This window comes from Pelodiscus sinensis, chromosome 4 (assembly GCF_049634645.1).
Source record: "Pelodiscus sinensis isolate JC-2024 chromosome 4, ASM4963464v1, whole genome shotgun sequence".
NCBI lineage: Eukaryota > Metazoa > Chordata > Testudines > Trionychidae > Pelodiscus > Pelodiscus sinensis.
Genome location: NC_134714.1, coordinates 59,305,821 through 59,326,970, shown reverse-complemented (window position 1 = coordinate 59,326,970; position 21,150 = coordinate 59,305,821). Strand labels below are relative to the sequence as shown.

Sequence of the window (21,150 nt, the reverse complement as noted above, 5' to 3'; positions counted from 1 at the left end):
AAAAATTATCAAAGAAAATATTGGTGTATAGGAGAGATGGAAGTTCCAATCAATACTTTATAACATTAGTATCAGTACTATTTCATGTTTTTAATGAGTACTACTGGAAATAGGAGAAATGTGGCATTACATGAGCAGGTTTTTTATTTTATCAACACACATTTTGAAAGATAATTATGTCAGAAATACGTACTATTGTCACAGCACAGTTTGACATTTTTATTAAAGCAGTCATCTTGCAAGCTAATTTTCTGAAAATCTGCTAATACCTGATAACAAGTGCCAAGGTCTTTTCCATTGGCTGTGAATGATAACATTCCAGTCCCCAAGTCAACAATGCAGCCAATCTCTAAATCAACATTACTGCGACTTGATCTCTGGGAATTAGCAAATGTGTCTCCACCCCAAACCATGTAGCAGTTACTGCGCTTCACACTGAAAGAAAAATGAAAACTAATAATTAGCTGGGGCATGACTGATTAAATACACAAGTAAAGATTTATATTACGTAAATTTAATTTTTCACAAATAACAAGGAATTCTGAGGCAAAAGTCAGGCTTTTTACTGTTTTGTTGTCCTAATAATGACAGAACATCTTGAAATGTGAAAGAACTGTGTTTTACTGATCACTGTTTGTACTGACCATTTGTCAAACGAACACAACCTTACTCTTCAAAGCCATCTCTCATTTGTCCTGGTGTCTTTACTCACACTTACACCAATGAACCAATATTTGCTTGGGCACAGTTCAGATTAGATTGCAAAAGTATGAATGAATTTGTTACTTTTCTGAGAAACACTCAGCTATGACATGCCTGATTTGGAAAGCATGAGTTCACCTGTAAGAGATTAGTTAGGTATAATAAAAGGAGGAGAGGTGGGCACATTGTCAGTTGAAACAGAATTCCCCCTATTTGATAAACTGCACTACCTAATATTTGTTAATTAACAAATATGATTTATTGACTAGTTCCACCTAATAACTTAGAATTTAAATGATCATTAGAACATAGTCCACTATTACTTTTGTTTCATTCATCTTTGTCAATAGTAAAGTTAAATTCCATTTGAATAAATAAATAAGTAGTTTTTAAAAAAAGTTCTTTAATAATTGATGTTAAGCACCCTACCTTTCATGAACCCTTCCTCTTTCATCACCTAACGTAACAGTCACCGTGCTATTTTTGTTTAGATCAAAATTTTCACTGTAATAGTGGTAGTCAGGTGTTACCCAGCCGACCCAGACAGAGGATGGGTCTTGACCAGCAAATATTCGCACAGAATAATAGTACTGAAAAGATAAAAAGTAGTGTAAAATTGAATTGAAGATTATGAAGACAAAAATAAGATACATTATTAAATACATAAAGAGACCATCACATGTACGTGGAGATTTAAAAACAAAAAACAAAACAGCATAACTACTGGGCATATTGTTTAGGGGTTTTAAAAACATGTTTCAGTAAAGCTTCTAAAATAAGGCCTGAAATGTAGTAAAATGGTCTGCCCCAATATAAACATACTACAGTTAATAAAGTAGTAGCAGAACTATAAAAAACACAAGATAAAATCCACAATAAAAATAGAGTTTAGATATAAATTTAGAAGCATAAACATAGGCATAAAATTTTAAAATTTAGGCCAAAGTGCATACACACAAATAAAATCATTGTAAAGTATTTCCCCAGAATTTTCAAGAAACCCTTTTTAAATGAGCATGTTACCATGCAGCAAATACAAATAAGTAATGAAATGCGTGTTTACTTACTGTTGTAGTGTGAAGAGCAGTTTCGTGGCCCTGTTTTCTGAAGAAAAAAGCATTATTGTAATTATATGGTAGTTTGAAGTACTAATACTGGGGTTTGTTGAGTACTTGAAATAAATTTCTCATATGGATTAGTTACTATTTGTTGAACATAGACTATGGCACTTCCATGCCCTGAGTCAATGGAATGCAGTGAACCCTTTCAGAGAGGATCCAAGAAGAAAGGTGATGCACACATGATCATTCCCATTGACATGAGGAAGAACTATAGAAAGAGATATTTAGAACAGCCAACCAAAAACAGATGGTCTTTTTTCCTTACCTAAATATATCTATTACTACATTTGCACAGAACTATGAAGAGGAATAGAAACATGAAAGCAGGGTGGGGATTAGACAATATGTATTCAAGATGAGAGGGTAAGGAAATGATTCTGGCCTAACTCTCAGAGATGCTGAATCCTTGCAAATCCTGTTGATCTCACTGGGATTTCTGAGTTTTCAGCATGTCTCAAAGTCAAGCCAATGAATAACTAGAGCCCTGTTGCTTTATTTCTTCTGGTAGATTCAATTCTTGTTTGAATATCTAATTCTCTAGTTTTGTTGGAAGGTAATCTAAACCCTCACATTTAAAATACGGTACTTTGTTAATAAAAAAAGAATGTCGCTAACATAAATCCTATGAAACTACAGTATCCGAGAGGAAAATTAACAGGAAGTACTGTATGTAAAAAAGAGAATAATGGTGAACTGCTTTTTTAAAAAAAATTTGATTAGCAATCTGCCACAAGATCATTAAACATAAATCTAACCTTTTTTGGAAAGTATCAGCAGATGCACTTTCTACACCAGTGCCATAGTTAAAGGTTGAATGGAACTCAATGGGCATGCTCAAACGACAATATATCATGTCTGCATTGCTGTTCTGGGTGCCAAATGTCTTGTGGGTCACTTTTAGGCAAGGTGGGCTGTCAATGGTTCCATCGATTCTTGTTATCTAAAAATCATAAAAATAATTTCAAATTCATTTCAAAAACTGAGAAACACATCATAGAAATTTTGTATTAATTGATGCTGACTTCAACTGACTACGAATTAACCTCTTATGAACAAGTAGCTATTTAAACAGTTTCACCCTCACATAGCAACATCAAGTCAAACATTCAGTAGAGAAAAATCCAAAAACAAATATTATTTGTATTGTAAATCTCTTATACTCATAATTCAAGAGATATTTTAGAGTCACACTTTAATATTAATAGCGCATGCCAATGACTTCTATCTTGATTTATGGCCAAGGTGACTCAATATGCCTTCAAGATAAGAAGGCAGGTAAAAAGGGTAAAAAATGGAAAAGAGAAAATACAAATTTGCATACAAAATGATTAAAATAGTCCATGACATGCTCTGAGTATCTAAATGATTGTACTGCATCCATATGAATGAACATCCACCTGACATGACAGCACTATCATGTGAGATGGACAAGGAGATCTTCTGGAATTAGCCAAACTGGACTTGGTTAACACAACCCTAGGATGCACAAGGTGAAATATTTCCAATAGTTATAGACTTATTACCACACTTATACAAGACATTGGTAAAATCTTCTCTGGATTACCATGGGGAATTCTGATCTCCCATGTTTAAAAAAGATGAGTTCATATTGGAAGAGGTACAGAGAAGGGTTATCAAAGGACTGGAAAAGTGCTAGGGTTATCAGAGGACTGGAGAACCTACCTTATGATAAGAGATCTAAGGAGCTTGGTTTGTTTAAACTAACAAAACAAAGGATGACAGAAGATATAATTTCCTTCTATAAATTAACCAGAAGGATAAACATGGGGAGGAGGGGCATAATTTAACTTAAGGGCCAATGTTAGCATAAGAATAAATGGACATAAATTAGCTATCAAGTTAAGGCTTGAAATTAGATGACAGTTTCTAATGATCAGAGATCATAGTTCTGGAACAATCTTCCAAGGGAAGTAGTGGAGGCAAAAATCCTAACTTGTTTTGGTATGATGAAATGGCATACAATAGCATTTGGTCCATCTGTGACTGCTATTAGTAAATATCTTCTATGGCCAGAGATGAGACACTAAGGGTACGTCTGCACTAGCCCCCTAGTTCGAACTAGGGAGGCTAAAGAGGGTGACCAAAATTGCTAATGAAGCACAGGATTTTAATATCCCACGCTTGATTAGCATATTCCCGGCCGGTCGCCATTTTGGAAACTGACTAGCCCGAAGTAACTGCCCGCGTCTACACGAGGCAGAGAAGCGAGATTCTGAAATAAACCCCTTAGTTCAAATTAATTGTTAAACCTTACTCCACGAGGACTGTACCACAATGGTCCCTACAGCCCGAAAGTCTATAAGTAATAGCTTTATATATGACCTGATGACAGTAAGTATTAGTGAGGGTTTAGAATCTTGGCATGACTAGGTCAACTGATTAGAAATAGGTGTCTTCTGAACATGCCATGTTACCTCAATGTGAGCATGATTTTTTGGCACGTTGACAAAAGTTGGCAAGCGTTTGCTAAACCACATAGCAACATCTCGGTTCATGTTGACAGCAAAAGGTTCAAAACCCTCTTGAAGGCCACACATTGTATAATATTTGAAGGTGCTGGCATCCATTCCAAGGTTCATACGGCCAATCTGAGACAGACTCAGTGAGCAAATCGGGACAAATCCTAAATAAATTGTAATACAGAGAACAAAACACAATTTATATAGAGAACACACACATTTATTTTGGATTCTATCCAATGTGAATTTAATCTCAATCCATTTAAGAATTAACAAAGGTTAACATTCAGATACATGAACATGAGTGAAATTCATCCTTGTCATAAGAGCCACACCAATTCAGCTATCTTCCCTCTAAAGGACTTCAGTGGAGCACAGAGGGCTTTATGTGGGACTTCTGCACCAGGATGACTTTCAGCCTTACTGCCACATTTATGTGATCAAGCAGACAGCTGTATCTGAAACATAAATGATAATCTGTGAAGAGGTGGCGTGGGGGAGGGGGGGAGGTTGTGAAAAAAGACCTGTGTTGCCAACCCTGAGAGCCTGGGTCAAATGACTCAGATTCTTAAGGCTTGGGCTATGGGTCTAAAAAAAGTACTGTAGACATTCTTGCTCGAGCTGGAACCTAGATTCTGAAACCCAAGATGGAGGCTGAATCTCAGTGCCCTAGCTCCAATATGAGTGGGAACATCTACGCTGCTATTTTTAGCCCCAAAGCCCAAATCCTGTGAGCCCAAGTCCAGGCTCTAAGACTCAGTGCCACAGTATTTTCTTTGAAGCACACACATACCTTTGAAGAACCCATGTTTGCTTGAACCTATCATTCATATACAGGAAGGATCAATTCAGTTATATATTTTTGAGGCAAATAAAATGTAAGATTCATACATCTTACTCAACAGAGATATTTCAGGGGCAACTTTAGTATTCAAAGCCACGTCTGCTCAATGTAGACATTAAAAATCCCACATCAATTTTTGTAAAAGCAAAGGTCTTTCTGGGTGTTCTTGGCCAAAATTTTCCTTCAGTCCAATGTGAAGTAGTTCACTGTCTAGCTCACTAACCTATGCCTGTGTATATACTATAGTCTTGTAAAGGCCTTTGACTGCCACTCCTTCAGGATGGAAAAGTTACATACATAAAATTACCACTCACACCTCCAAAATAATTTTAGAAAAAAATCAGCATCAATGTCTATGTGAATAAAAATACAAATTGAATTCAAATACATACAAATAGCAAGGGAATACAATTGTCTACATAAGCAACACAAAGAGCTGGGACCCATTTTTTTTAACCTAAAATAAGAATAGATGGACTTGATTTTTTTCTTAAAAACTTTTTTGTTAAATATCTTTCACCCTTTTTCCTTTGGGTCTCAACTTGCTTCTGGTACACTCAGAGTCAGGCTGAAGACCAATAGGAACACAGTCTGAAACTCAACTCTCTATGCATTAGCAGAGCTTTGTGGTCCTTCATGGTCTCAAGTCTTACAGCACTTTTTCTTGTGTCCCTTAAAAATTCTATAGGAAAATGTAATTATTATAAGTATCATGTTTTCCCAAACTAGCAACCCTCCCTCTGATAAGTGTATCAAGCCCACGAGACTCAGAGCCTATGGATCAGGGGAAAATAGAAAGATGAGAAGGCCTGTGAGCTCCTACAAAGCTTCTAATGCACACAAGAGGAGTGCTGTGATATTAAGAGTGTGAAGATCTTTACAAGGTCTCCATAATACACATGAACTTGCTCATGCACAGCAATGCACCAAGATCCCATGGCTTCCTTGTGCCAGACACAGTACAAGTTAATAGGTAGACATGGCTTGTTGCCCCCAAAGAGTTTACCGAAAACAAGATATAAGAAGGGAGTGTAACAAACAATAAATAAAAGTGAAATGGGGAGGGGAAATGAATGCAATGGTAATAAAAGAAAGGTATTTGCATAGGCAAATAACATTCAATTTGATGACTCTGGATCATATACATTTTAAAAAATTAATTATCTTTTTAAAAATTCCCTATTAAACCATAACCCCATGATTCCTCTTCAGAGGAAGTTACCCTGGACTTTACGTATATTTATGTTCTTGTTTATTTCCCTGTCTTCTCTAGAGGTTATCTCTAACCTCCCCTCTACAAAGCGTTGTTAGTTCTTTTTATAAAAATATAAATGATCGCCACAGCTCCTTGAGACTGTTAGCTCCTCCCGTCCACATAAACCCTGACGCTTCTCTCCAAGGTGCCAGGCCCAATAAAGAGGTGGGAGGCCACTCAGCTCCAAGGGTGCTTTCCGTAGGGATGAGATGGATCCCTGTAGGTGCTGAGTACAGGAGTGCAGAAAGTCCACTCACCAAAGAATTTTCCATGGTATTCAAGTTCACTATTATCAATTGCACAATAGAGTAAACACCTAAAACAGCCAGCTATTTTAGGTATCAATTTAATTTTACACATATTTAGAATGTATATAAAAGAATATACATGGTTTAATGTTCTCTCCACAAGCATTCTTTTAAACACCAAACATCTTTTAAAATCACCAATATTCTGACCTACATATAAATCTTATTATTCTTCACAGATCAAAACCCCAATTAAATTTGTTTACCTTTTAAACTTTTGTATTAATAACTGGTTTAGAATTGAACAAAATGAAATATCAGTTTATCAGGAAATTTGGAAAAATGAGATAAGAGATTATATAATAGTAAGAGACTTTTGAAAGCTTTGGGTGAGCTAGAATTCACTTAATTGCCCTTCTCCAGTTCCTAAACCTCCCTCCCCCCCGCCCCGCAACTTCCATAGAAAAATAGATGGAGACTCAGAATTCACTATCTAAGGCTTTTTTTTTTTTTTTTTAGCAAGGATTGCACAAGGTCTGCCTCCTCACACTCGAGTGTCAAAAGGAACTAAAGAAATAAATTTAATTAAAAAACTTTATTATATCTTATGATAATTAAACAATTTATTTTTTACAACATAAATTTGACTATTTTATAATCCACAGACATTATCATCACAATTACACATAAAACATAAATAAATAAAAAATAAAATCTGAACAGTTCAGTTCAACAGAAACACAGTAAAAAGAAGCTTAGCTCCCAAAAGCTTAAGTCAAAGTCATCTGAGTCTCAGGATCTTTGATCACCAAATTATATAGTATTCGGACTTAAAAAAAACATAACCAAAAACCTTCTCTCTTTTCATTGGAATTTTCAGTTGGAATCCATGCAGGTTTCCTCTGTTAAGTAAATAGATTAAAAAAAAACCCTACTGCAAAGCGTTTTGGGGGAAATGGCAATAAACACGAGAAAGTATAATAAAAAATGCCACTTGGGTCCGCTTTGACTGATCCATTTAATAACTGTTGCTCTATAAAGTGTGAGGGAGAAGAAGGATTATTTTTAAATGAACCATGTAGAGTCCAGATAAATGAGAAGAAGGGATGTTAGATATCAGGTAACTGAATAGTCGGGGAACCGCATGAATTTTTATTGGTTACTTGACTATTCCATAGTCCCCAGAAGTGGGGCCAGTAGGCAGTGCAATCCCAGCCCCACTTCCAGGGAGCCCCTTGCCACTCCACACTGCTGCCTCTCTATCAGAGGCAACAGCATGGGGTGCCAGGTGGGAGCCCAAGGTGACCCAATTAAAAAAACAGCTGCTGTGGGGGGGAGGGAGCTATTACAAAGCAGCCTCTGTCAGCTGTGGTCCAGGCTGGCGGTGGAGAGTGGCTGGTCCAGCTGCAGCTCTTGTCTGTGAGGTGGGGGTGGGGAGGAAGGGATAGGCAGTGCCACATAACTGGTGCTGAGGGAAACCGGCTTTTAAGCTGGCTCCCCTCAGTACCGGCAACTGCTTTCCCCACCTTACTGCCTCTGATACAGAGACAGCAAGGGGGAAGGGAATGTGAGTAGTCCAGAAGATTAACTGATAAGGCTCGGCTACTTGTTTACATCCCTAAAGAGAAGTTGACATGAAACAGTCAGAAGAAGTGTTCCCTCTAAGTTGCACAGCAGCACAGCTTCACAGGTGATTAATCAGAGCCCTGAGCCCCACCTAGACAGAGGCTCAGGGCTCTATGTATGGACCTGACTGACTGGGCGGGGCTGATTAATCACCTGTGAATCTGTGCTGCCATGAAGCTTAGAGGGAACATTGGTCAGAAGGTGAAAAAAATGCATAAACTGGAGTCATGTCACTATTCATCTTCTCAAAATTGGTGTATTGCAGCTGGTGCAGAACAACATATATGAATAGTGAATGAAATGATCCCAAATGTAAAAAAAATTGTTCTCTGATCACATGCATGTAATCTCCATTGACATGAGATTGTGCATGCTCTTATGAAAGCAAAAAACTATTACATAAACAGCCAATGAACTCAGACTTTAGGTCCTTTTGGATGAAAGAAGTTACTGCTGACTATAATAATTAATTTTTACTGTTTAAGTACAGTTCTGTAAATGAGCTCCCAGAGCAGTGGAAAATTACTCACATCATCTGTGATGCCCTGTAAGCCTGTCGATATCTGCTTTAATTCACAGGTATCTGCATCCATGAAAGTAGATGCAGATAGCCATGGCTCATTTTTGTGCATATGGATCTGGACACAAATTTGGCATCTGCACAGGGCTCTAATAATCTGCCTCTCCATGACCAATTGCCTAACTAATGTTCATTGGTGGGCCAAAGAAAGAATAACAAATTTAGTCTGTACCTGCAGCCAGTCATTTTAAAACACATTTTATCAGGTTGATGTGGACACCAATGAGAATGCTAGACAAGAACAGACTGTCAGCCAGGGAAACTGAGAACAAAAGGGAACCAAAACTGTATAACTTTGTAGCCACTGGTGGTAAAAATAACAGAAAGTTAAAAATGTTGCACCTCCTCAGATCTGCTGAGGAAAAAACCTGGACAAAGGGTGAGCTGGAGCCCTTCGGATCTGCGGGAGGCTTTATTTTATCTGGGCCAGTCCCAGGTTTCTGCTGTGCTGTTACATCTTGTGTGAGAGAGCGAGAGTCCCACCTGGCTGCTTGTTATATTAATTTATAGACTTGCAGGATCCTTCCTTGTCTTAAAAGGTCACAGAAAGCTGGACTGCCTTATCTTTGGGTGTTTTTCATTCACACTTCCACATTCATTCATGGATTACATACATATTCGTATGAATTTTATTTAAACAATATAGTTAAACAATATAGCTCCTAAGCAAGCATCTTCTGTTATCTATTGACATAAAAGGAAGCTACTTAAACCACATTTGAAACAGTCTAAACCGCATTTGCTTAACGGCTTCTAAATAAGCATAGGAACCTGTCTAAACCTCACTTGCTTAACAGCTTCTAAATAAGCATGTGGCTGAGAGAGATAAAAATACAAGAGAAAGGGGAGGAACAGACATTTGTGTCCAGAAGCCACAATCCAATAGGGGAAGGGGCATGTATCCAGCTGGCTATAAAAATTCCCCAGGGGAATTCTAGAAACAGATTTAGAAAATAAGAGAAGATTTGGAGAAGATGCGCGCGCGCACACACACACACACGCACACACACACACACCAGATGTCATGACTACTCTGAGACAAGATTTCTGAGACCAGTATAGAATTAAAAATAAATGGAAGAGATTAATATCTGTAAATATCACAGAATTAAGTGCTGTATCTTTCAGCAAAATAAAGCTGCCTAGGGAAGGAAATAATCATACTCTTAACACTTCTGCTATCCATGAAAATGAGTGATAGATTTGAAAGTAAATGGAATATCCTGTTATGAGAAAGCTGCCAGAGGTAACAGAGAACATATCCTGCTGCTTACGCATGAAGATGGTTATTGAGAAGAGGTATCATAAGGAAATGGAGAGGCAACCAAGCTAATTTCTGATAACACAAGTGGCTGATGGTTCAGCAGGGAAAAGAGGTAAGAGAGACACTGGATGGATCTAGTGCCTCTCGGCAAAGGGGAGACCTGAAGTCTTCCTAGGATGGTGTCACTCTTTGGAGGTTTTTTGGAGGGGCTGGGCAAAATCTGAAATTGAAGCCTCTACCTTTCCCAAAAAATTACCTCCGATGGAGGCCAGGATATGTCAGTTGGTTGGATAGCAAGCCTGCCTCACGCTCACTCTGCAGTGCTGGGTTGGCTTCTATTCCACAGAGCAGGGCCTGTTTTCATTCCACTACACGTCCTGATCAGTTAGTATTGGCTTAATGTCTGGCTTAATGTGTGGTAGTGATCATGAACTGTGCAAACCAAGGCAAGCAAATAGTTAACAAAAGAGTATAAAGGTATTTTTCTGAAAGAATATACCACAGTATTCACACCCAAAACACTATTGTACACATGTATGTACAAAGTATGCCTTGGGAGGTATCATTAAAAACTCAATTTGCTAATCAGTAAAGTGCACATCGTAGTGTTAATGTGAAGCTATAGACATAAGTTTTCCAGATAAATCTGTGGAGCAGCCAAACCAGTTTCTTAGAGAAAAAGAGCAAGCTGACACCAGAGACAGCTATAAACAAAGCTGATGGACCATTACCTACTAAGTGGCTATTCTTGGCAAGTAAGGGGGCAGGCATTTCAGAAAAAAAACCCACAGCAGGGAACATCCTTCATATAGACTCTGCCCCTCCTTTTTATACTTTTCATCCCCCTCTAGATAAACATTTTCCACTCGGACCCAGGGTACACACACCCCAAGCCAACCCTTTCTTTCTCCCTGTCAATCTCATTCTCTGCACCTGGAAAGACAAAAGAAGCAGCCATTGAACTCTGGAGGAGGGGTCCTGACTTGAGAGTGTGGTCAGCAATCTGCTGAAGCCTTTGGTGAGAAAACTTTGATTTGAATCTACTATAGTTTGTTAAGTTAGGCACTGGGAAGTATTTTATCTTCATTTTTCTTGTAATCATTTCTGACTTTTAGACCTAATTATTTGTACTCATTTAAAATCTCTCTATTTGTAGTTAATAAACATGTTTCATTGTTTTATCTAATCCAGTGTGTGGAAGTTGGAGCCTGGGTAACTCCTCTTGGGATAACAAGTTGTGTGCATATTACTCCCTGAAAGGAATAACAGATTCAATATATTTGTACAGTCTAGGAGAAAGGTGGGCAGTATAGAACATACATTTCTGGAGGGAAAACTAAGGCTGCAAACATGTTGGGGTCACCTTGCAGTAACCTTTAAGGCTGAAGCAAAATGCAGGACAATGTAGCACTTTAAAGACTAACAAGATGGTTTATTAGATGATGAGCTTTCGTGGGCCAGACCCACTTCCTCAGATCAAATAGTGGAAGAAAGTGGCTTTCTTCCACTATTTGATCTGAGGAAGTGGGTCTGGCCCACAAAAGCTCATCATCTAATAAACCATCTTGTTAGTCTTTAAAGTGCTACATTGTCCTGCATTTTGCTTCAACTACCCCAGACTAACACGGTTACATTTCTATCACTATTCTACTTTAAGGCTGGTGTGGCTAGCTGGCTGCAGCACACGCAGCTGGGAGTGACTTGCATGCCTGCGGCTATTTGTAACCAGTCCAGGTTGGAGGCTACTGCAGTAAGACATTGTAAAGCGCGCCTGACGTCCAAGGGGCAGGAGCGAGACAGCTATTGTTTGGTATAGATTGTACCCTGGTATGATTTTAATTAGCTTAATATTAACAATATATTAACTCTTGGAAGCATGAAACAAAAGTCTGATTCCTTAGTGATATTTTACTTTCCTGGATCATGCACGTGTGGTTTGATCAATATGTACAAATCTTATGTAATGTATTTCTTGATCCCTCCCCCTATCATACATATATACCTGGAAGCTGATCCTGAAAATCCTTACTACTATGCGTAATCATTATTTTTCAGAAATGGATCTAGGAACTATCGCATTATAGGAATTTTAAAAACAATAATATTTTCAGTACTCAAGGTAAATTGTGAATCTAGTAACACGGACAGTATCCCTCTTAACTATATATTGATCCAACATACTTCACTTTTCAGTGAAAATTGGAATAAAGATGTTACCATTAGTAATGTAATTTGATTGACAATTTTCATTGTTTAACATACAAATCATAGAGCCATTTTGGGAAATGTATATAGAAAATAACTCTTTGTAAAGAGTTTAAAGGCACAAATTGAACATACAATTGAACCAAAAATTGCTTTAGTTGTACAATAAAATATCATAGTGGTTCAAGTTTATTTTTTCATATTATTATGCCTACTAATCCCTAATCTGGGAGTACAATGTTTTCTTTAACATTTTATCTAACTAAGTTTAGTTATTTATCATTGCTGATTTGCAGTTGGTTATTCTTTCCATTTTTACTTATGAATGGGATGGTTCAGTACTGTAAGTTGTTTGAAACCTATTTTTCTATTTCCAGATAAGGGCTTGCAGATAAGTTAATTTTGTTTGAATTAAATTTCAGGCTTTACACTGCAACATAAAAAGCGTACTAGCAGATAACTGCACTGGATCATCCGAAATAACAAAAGGCTTGAGCTATTTGCATATAAGGAATCAGCACAATCATTTGGCCAACAAAAGACTAGCTGGTCAACAGCACTGGGGGTAGCTCTGTGATTGCTTTTCACTCAGCTGAAAACTCTGAGATACTCTGTCAGAGCTGGAGGCCAAGAACATGAGGAATTCCCAATCATGAAATAAGAAAAGGTAGATTCATTTCCAATGCTTCAATTTCAGACTTCTCGATTCATTTTATGTAGTACAACATAATTTTCTCCTAATGTTTCCTATATACATATTCTTACAGTGTATCTTTAAAAACAATAGGATTCAACTTACCCTTATCTATTTCAAAGTCAGCAAAGGCAAGTTCTGAACCTTTATTTGTTATAAGCAACTCTCCATTCAGAGTAAAGATCATGGACTTGTCATCTAAATTAATCATACAACCAACCACATCTCCTGGTTGCCAGTTTCGTCCAAAAAATCCACTGCCTTGATGCCAGCGCCGGCCCTAAAAAAGAACAAGGGCTCAGAAATAAAAATACATCATGCCCGATTTGCTGCAAGAGAGATTCAAAGCAGAGGGAGGAATAGGGAAGCCAAGACTCACAGCCAATCAGTGGCTTTATATTGCATAGAATAGGTTCTAGACATACAATTCTAAATACGAAAATAAATCTTAATATATATGAATAATCTGTAACAAATCTAAGACATAGCTATAATGAAAAAATTTAATCAGTGGTGTCACTCGACTCTTAATTCTTTTTATCAACTGCTTTTCATGCAGAGGTCTGAAAGCTCTGGTGTACACTAGGGAATTATTTTGAAATAACTCTCCTTATTTCAAAATAACAAGTGGAGCGTCCACATTACCAAGCCGGTTATTTAGAAATAAAGGGCCAGTTATTTCAAAATAATAACTCCCACTTTTCACAAGGAATAACACTTATTGAGAAATAGTTCTTTTGAAATAGTGGTAATGTGGACACTCCATGCTGCTATTTCAAAATAACTACTCCCCAGAATCATTCAAAGTAATTACTTCCCAATGTTTTCTGGGGCTCTTAGTCGAGGAAGCACATCCACATAAAGGCTACGTCTAGACTAAAAGCCACTTTCAAAAGAGAGCGTCTAGACAGCAACCACTTCTTTCAAAAAAGTGAGCCGCATTTTCGAAAGAGAGCACGCAGGCAGTCTGGATGCTCTCTCTTGAAAAAGCCCTGTTTGCATTCAAGAACACCTTTATTCGAAAGACCTCTTTCAAAAAAAGGTGTTCTTCCTTATAAAATGAAGTTTACCATGGTAAAAAAAAAAGCCCTGTTCTTTCAATTTAATTTCGAAAGAACGTGGCAGCAGTCTAGATGCAGGGGAAGTTTTTTCGAAAAAAGGGAGCCTGCCTCTGACTAATTTTGAGAATAATCTGTAGTGTAATTTTGAGGACATGCTATTTAAAAATAGTTATTTTGGGAGTTATTTTTTCAAAATAATTTATTGAGAAATAAATAATTTCCTAGTGTAGACATGCCCAGAGAGATTTATGAACAGGAAAACATTAAGTTCCATAAACCTCCTTTGAAGTACTGTGGGATAGTCCTTATTTTTATATGGAGACACTGTGGAACATGGACATTAAATGATTTGCATACAGACACACAGCAGATCAGAAACGGGATGAGAGTCCAGATCAAAGGGACTCCAAGCCTTATCTACAATATCATTGTCTTCCACCTTCTTCTGTAAGGAATCAAGATTAAGAAAAAGGGGGGGGGGGGGAGAGAGCACACTGTGAATATTAATGTCCTAAGTATCCATTATGTTTTATTGTCAAGTGACATTTGCTTGAAAAGAACTGACTTCTCTAACTGAGCTGCATTTTGTTAATTCTGTCAGTCTCTATCTCTGTAGAATTAGTCCCAATATGTAGAATTAGAACATATGGATAATGTAGAGTATGAAAATCCTTTGTAGCTCAGAGAATAAAACATGATGTCCCTGTGTAGGCTATTCACAACTACAAACAAACTCATTAACATTAAATTTTGTAAATAAATTTACTAACTCTGCTGCCTTCAAATACAAATGCTTGGTCATCAGCCCCCAATTCTATGTCTGGCCGGCAGCCTGGCCTTGCCCAGCCAACACGCATATCTCCACCTGTCACAGCTTCAAATTCAAAGTACCACTTTCCAGACGACACTGCATAAGACTGTTCTATTCTGAAACAACGTATCTTGTCAATGCTGATTTTTTCCATAGTTTGGTCAGCTGTGAGAAAGAGAAGAAAAAAATTAGACAAAAATACAACTGAAAAATGCCAATGCTTTACTTTCCATCAGTTTCAGTTCTGAAAGAAATATTTATTTATTATGGACATGGCTGAGAATGGTACTACGTTTCTTCATATTTAAAATCAGGCCTGCTGACAAAATGGGGAATTGCTCTGGGGCCCAGTGACTCAAAAGGGCCCAGTGATTTTGGCTGCCCCCACTGTGGAAGTGGTGGCAGCTGAGAGCCCCAAGCAATGTTCCCTATAATCTTTTCCATCCATGTGAAGAATAAATTTATTTATATGCATGGAGGCATTTGCAAATGTGTACCACCAGTAGAAACAAAAAACCTAGCTGTGGCCATTCTGCTAATAAACTGGGCAGCCTCTGAATCATGCCTGGGTGACCTCACAAGAGCCCAGATTACAGGGAACACTAGACTCAGGCCCTGTGAATTGGACAGCATGCTCTAGGCAGTGCTGGAGGGGTGGTTCTGGAAGGCTATCTCCAGCCACACTCCTCCTATCTAAGGCCCCTGCACCTTCTGAGAGCCTGATGCCAGCTCCCCTACCTTGCCCAGGGCTCAGCAATTCTGTTGGCCCACTCTGTTTATAATGTGGATCTGGAGCAGAATCCTGTTCTTTCTTAAATGACAAGATGTTTGTGTTTGCAATATTGTTGTAGTTGTGTCGGTCCCACGATATTAGTGAGACAAAGAAGCATACACACAAGCTTTATACATTCTTCCTGTAAATATTAATAACAGAGACATTGAGCATGATAAAGCTAAATGATCTACAATTTAGTACAGAATTAAAGCTTGTCAGAATTACAAATGTTAGTCCTACAACTGAGGTTTAAGTTTTGTTTAAGAAACTTTGGTGGGTAATGGTCTTGCAGCATCTTAAAGACTAACAAAATATGCAGATGGCATCATGAGCTTTCATGGGCACAATCCACTTCTTCATCTACATGTTTTGTTAGTCTCTGAGGCTGTGTCTAAAATACATCCCTCTTTCGACAGAGGGATGTAAATTAGACACTTTGAAATTGCAAATGAAACGAGGATTTAAATATCCTGCGCTGGATTTGCATATTGATGTAATGGCACTCTTTCAAAAAAGCTCCATTTCAAAAGTAAAACAGCAGTCTAGACGTGGTTCTTTCAAAAATGGCAGGCTTTTTTCGAAAGATCCTGTAAACCTCATTTACAGACATCTTACATTTGTGCAAGACTGCTGCTATAAATTGTACATAATTCAGTGGAGCACATTACTAAATATTAGTGTATAGCTACAGTTACAGGAATAATAGCATGGAGAAAGCTGTCTCTCCAGAGTGTAAGAAACACAACCTGTATAGCAGGATGGGGAATCTATTGTCCTATGAGGTAGATATGGTCCCCAGCTAGCTTTGATCTGGCCGATGAAGATGCTTGGGGCTTTCGCCTGTGCCTGGAATTTGTGCTCCATCCCACAGCAAGTCTCTGAGCCTTGGCACCAGTCTGTGGACCTAGAGCACAATCACTGGCTCGCTCTGCTTCTGAGGGAAGCAATGAGTACCTCCAGCCCTCCCCGACTGTGGGGCTGGAGCATGAGCAGAGCCCTGATGTCCCTGTGAGTGAAGTGTCTGCCTCTTTTTTTTCTGGCCCCCTTGACTGATTTTCCAGTGAGTCTTTTGCCCTGATTGAAAAAAGTTTTTCCTCATTTCCTTAGTGCTCTAGAAACTGGTGACCTAGTCCTCTCTTTAAGAAGAATTTCTTGCACTGTTTCTCTGCGATTGTTTTGTTGGCAGCAACCGCAGAGAGGTCCACTTTGGGGAACTTCCAAGTTAGAAATATGTGTCTGAGAGTGCAAGTGTAGTATTCTCATTCATAATCTTGGGAGACGTGCCTGCTTTAATTATCAACCATGATGTTCTGAATGCCTGGAAAGCAAATGCTGACATGAGGATGTGATTGGCTGCACTCCAGTTCAATATATTGCTTTGACAGAAGGAGAAAGTGGAATCTCTCCTTCCCCGGTGACGTATGTAAAACATGCAGGATATGTTGTCCACCATCATTTTTATAAATTGGCCCACAATGAACAGAAGAAAAATATTCTTGACTGCTTTTAAACTTCTCGGGCAGATAATTTACCCGTAATACTTTGTGTTCAATGTGCCTAGGTGCACTCTCCACCCTCCAAGAGATATATCCAAAATTACTGTGACACATGGAGGACACTGGAGAAAAGGAATTCCTGCATATAATTTGGATTGGTCTTTCCACTAACTGAGTGAGCCCAGAACCTGATGAGCAATAAAAACCATCCTAACTAGATTATATTGGTTCAGGATATAATCAGCTTTGTATAACCCCTAAAAGTATTGCAGATTTAACCTTCCATGTGAACCTTCTTCTAGGAAAGCAAGCTCTGGCTGCTATGGCATCCAGAGAGGCCCTTATAGAATCCACCTGTTGAACTGGGGCTAAAGTAGACTTTTTGATACTGATTTAAAGACCTAACCTGTTGAACAGAGACATATCTAGCTTTTCTGCAGAACAAACTTCATTGCTAGATTAGCCTTTCCAGAACAATCATGTAGGTATGGAAATATGATTATCTTCAGAGTAATAGTAAAAGTTAGTAAAAGTAGATGGTTACTATTTTCAGAACCTTGGAGAATACCTTGAAGAAAGAGGACAGGCCAAAGAGAAGCATTTCAGTGCCTAAAGTGATCCTGACCAATTGTAAAGCGGGGAAATGTCTTGTGAGAGGTATGAATTTTGATGTGAAAATATGCATTCTGAATGTTGAAGGATGAGAACCAAAATCCCTGGAATCTAGTAATGCAACTGTAGCTATAAGAGTCCCTATCCTGAATTTACAAATATGTTCAAGATATTTCAAATCCAATATCCCTCATTCTGTTCTGGAATTAGTACATTCTTGAAACAGAAACCCTTACCTCTGTGCCAGACCAGACCTGGTTCTGAGGCCGTATGATTTAGAGAGAATGGACTTCCTGTCTCAGACAATATTGGTGAGTTGGGGAGGGAGATGGGATGGCAGGAAAGAGGTAAAATGGATGGAGCAACCTGATACTATAACCTCCAAATCTATTTGTTGAATCTATTAATGGACTGAGATTTACTAAATTTTCTTTTAATTTGTAGGTATCTATATTCTGAGAGATGTTAGGGTGACCTTCAAACCTTTTAGGGTATGTAAGAATTTGCCTGTGGATTCAAATGGGAAGTCTTCCATAGTATTTTGGACTTTCATACAAAAGCCATGCAGAGACAGACGAGATGCTTGGTATATGATGGTAGTGGTGATTGACTGAGCCAAAGACTTGGGTACACTTAGGAAGGCTTTTTATGAGGTCCTCTCTAAGAGCTGACCTTCATTTATAATTGCCTTTAACTGTTCCTGGTATTTGTCAGGAAGGTGTTCAATAAAGGTGTTGAATTTACCATCATTGGTGTAGTTGTATTATGTCAGCAGAGCCTGGTAATTTATGATCCTCAATTGCAGAGCTGCAAAAGTGTAACTTTTATAAAATCAAGTCACTTTGATCCTTATCATAAGGCACAGATTTTGCACTGTGCTGTCTGCTATACCCACTGACCACTTTCACAACTAAAGTATTTGGTTGTGGGTGGGAGAACACAAACATTGAATTCTTAGTTAGAACATAAAACTTTGTGTCTGCTCATTTACACACATGAGTTGCCATGGCAGGAGTTTGCCAGAGAATCTCATGAGGTACCAATACAGCCTCATTCATTGGTAACACTACTTCTGCAGAAGTTGTCCAAAATGTTATGCTGTGACTCTTAGACCTTCTCTAAAAGGAATTTTGAGTGATTCAGTGTTAAGCTTTTTTTTAATTAAAAATTTACTTGAAGTTCTCTCCCAAAATAAGTGGTACAAGCATTACAACCTCATCTGGCCATGATGATGAGATATTTGTTTGAAGTGTCACCTGCTTGTCCACTCTGGCCTCTTGCTCCACAAAGTTTCCTCCTGAGGTTCAAGCTGCTGAGAGGAAGGGATGGAATGGGTCGTTATCTTTTTTTTATATACTCCCCATGGGAGTGTCTCAAAGCTCTCAAGAACTACTGGGGATAAACAGCCATAAATCCCAGTATGCCCACTGAGGAGGACATAGCATGGAAGAGGGAGCATCTACTGCTGATCAAATCAGTGAGATGGGCCTAAGATTATTTCTTCCTTGGAAATTTTCTTCCTGGATAAATGACGGAGAAGATGTCATTTCTGTAGTAGATAAGAGATCCACGGACAGAGCTCTGAAAATCAAAGGTATAATCCTTAGCATTGTCCAGAGCTGGGGTGAACAACAGAGGTAATGATAACTGCCTGCCTGATATGGTTTGTATATCTCTAGTACTTGAGAAAGATCTCAAGATCTCAGCAGATCTGGGTACCACCAAAAATTCAGTACCCATTAGCAATAATGCCTCCAGCTCATCTGAAACAACCAGGTCTTTTTGAGTATCTGATCTGAGGCAGAACTGAGTGTGCCTGAGCCAAAGTTAAAGACTCTGCAATCAGCAGGAGTACTGAGGATGCAGACTGTGTCAGTAGAACCTTCCTGGAAGATGCCACTGGTACCAGGGACCCTGATTACTTCAGTGGAACATGTCTAATGTCAATCTAAAAGCATTGATGGCTTATAGTGCGTGGCAGTCTGGGATAGCAGTTTAAGTACTAATAGTAGCACAGAGGAATCTATCATCAGGAATCTAAATTTGACTTCCCTGTTTTTAATAGATGTGCTTTTAAAAGATATGGAAATCTTATTGTTATTAGATACATACATGTCTTCTAAACTGTAGAAGAGCTGAGGATGTCATTGCTAAAAAATAGGATGGATTTTAATAGGAGAGGCAGTGCTTGAAGCCTGGATGTCCTGATATACCAGAGCAACAACAACCCCCTAACAAGAGTCCTTCTGGTAGAAGCAAGGGAAGTGGAGAGAGGAAGAAAAATACCTCAGACAAATAAACAAATCATCTAAATCATAACATTAACTAAATTAAGCCACTACACTAAAGTTTAATTATAATCTGAAAACAAGCATGTACTAGATGCTCTCAATCTCAGTCCATAAAATGGTTCTATATATTTTTGGAGTGTAGCACAAAGATATCTGGAGAGTGTACACAAACTGTACAGGCAGTGCTAATGAAAATCTCTAATCAAAGATGTATGTACTACCTGAAGTGGAGCACCCATAGGAATACTATTTGAGGAAAAATTAATATTCACTAGACTTACTTAGTTCTTGGTCTGGTGGCTCAATATTATATCCATAACCAGCAAAAGTCCTCACAGCTTCACGAAGACTGTCTCTATTTGATTTCTTAGTACGTTCATCTAATAATGCATATGGCACCAGTCGAGGATTTCGTTTGTTCTTAAGATCCTAAAAAGAAGTCACAAGAATATGTAAAGGATATTGCGTTTTAAACATCACACAACATGTATACCACTATTAATTTATACTTTCTTTTCTGAATAAAATAGAACCTGGGGGGTCTTTTTCCCCGCTCTCAACATAAAAGTTATAGTTATATCAGAAATAAATGCATTTTTGTAAATATAAAAGCTAGTAAATAAAATAATTAAACATGCAAATCAACAATTGCTATTGTGCACAAAACAAGAACGAGGGAAATTTTAGAAAATATTTTCCTGGGAAATTTTATAATTGAAACACTACTTCTATATTGTTACTAGTTTAAAAGAAAAAACTAATTTCTCTCCAGCCATGATTCCATTGACCAATTGCATGGTCAAAGCCTATTAAAGTTTTTCAGGCCTTAGATACCTAGTACCATCTGTGTTTATATTTTCCTTATATCATATTTTCTTCATATCAATGATTCAGAAAAAATGTATTTTTTACTCAAGGTAGGTAAGTCTCAAGCAGATTATAAAGAGCTACAAATGGGTCTCGTGAAACTGGGTGCCTGTGCAACAAATGGCAAATCCAATTCAATATTGATAAATGAAAAGTAATGCACATTGGAAAATCCCAACTATATATATAAAATGATGGGGTGTAAATTGCCATTCAAA

At 38.0% G+C, this 21,150-nt stretch overlaps 1 protein-coding gene across 20 annotated transcripts in view; it reads right to left on the bottom strand.

Moving 5' to 3' along the window:
- RYR3 (ryanodine receptor 3) overlaps positions 1-21,150 on the bottom strand; it is a 527,532-nt gene that overhangs the window by 259,722 nt on the left and 246,660 nt on the right. For all 20 annotated transcript variants that reach the window (XM_025189447.2, XM_075927046.1, XM_075927052.1 and 17 more), the window contains 8 exons: positions 20,347-20,494; positions 14,851-15,056; positions 13,125-13,299; positions 4,259-4,467; positions 2,579-2,763; positions 1,770-1,806; positions 1,132-1,292; positions 270-435 (listed from right to left, as the gene is read on the bottom strand). In XM_025189447.2, coding sequence (XP_025045232.1) covers positions 270-435; positions 1,132-1,292; positions 1,770-1,806; positions 2,579-2,763; positions 4,259-4,467; positions 13,125-13,299; positions 14,851-15,056; positions 20,347-20,494 — 1,287 coding nt within the window. The remainder of the gene's footprint in view (positions 1-269; positions 436-1,131; positions 1,293-1,769; positions 1,807-2,578; positions 2,764-4,258; positions 4,468-13,124; positions 13,300-14,850; positions 15,057-20,346; positions 20,495-21,150) is intronic.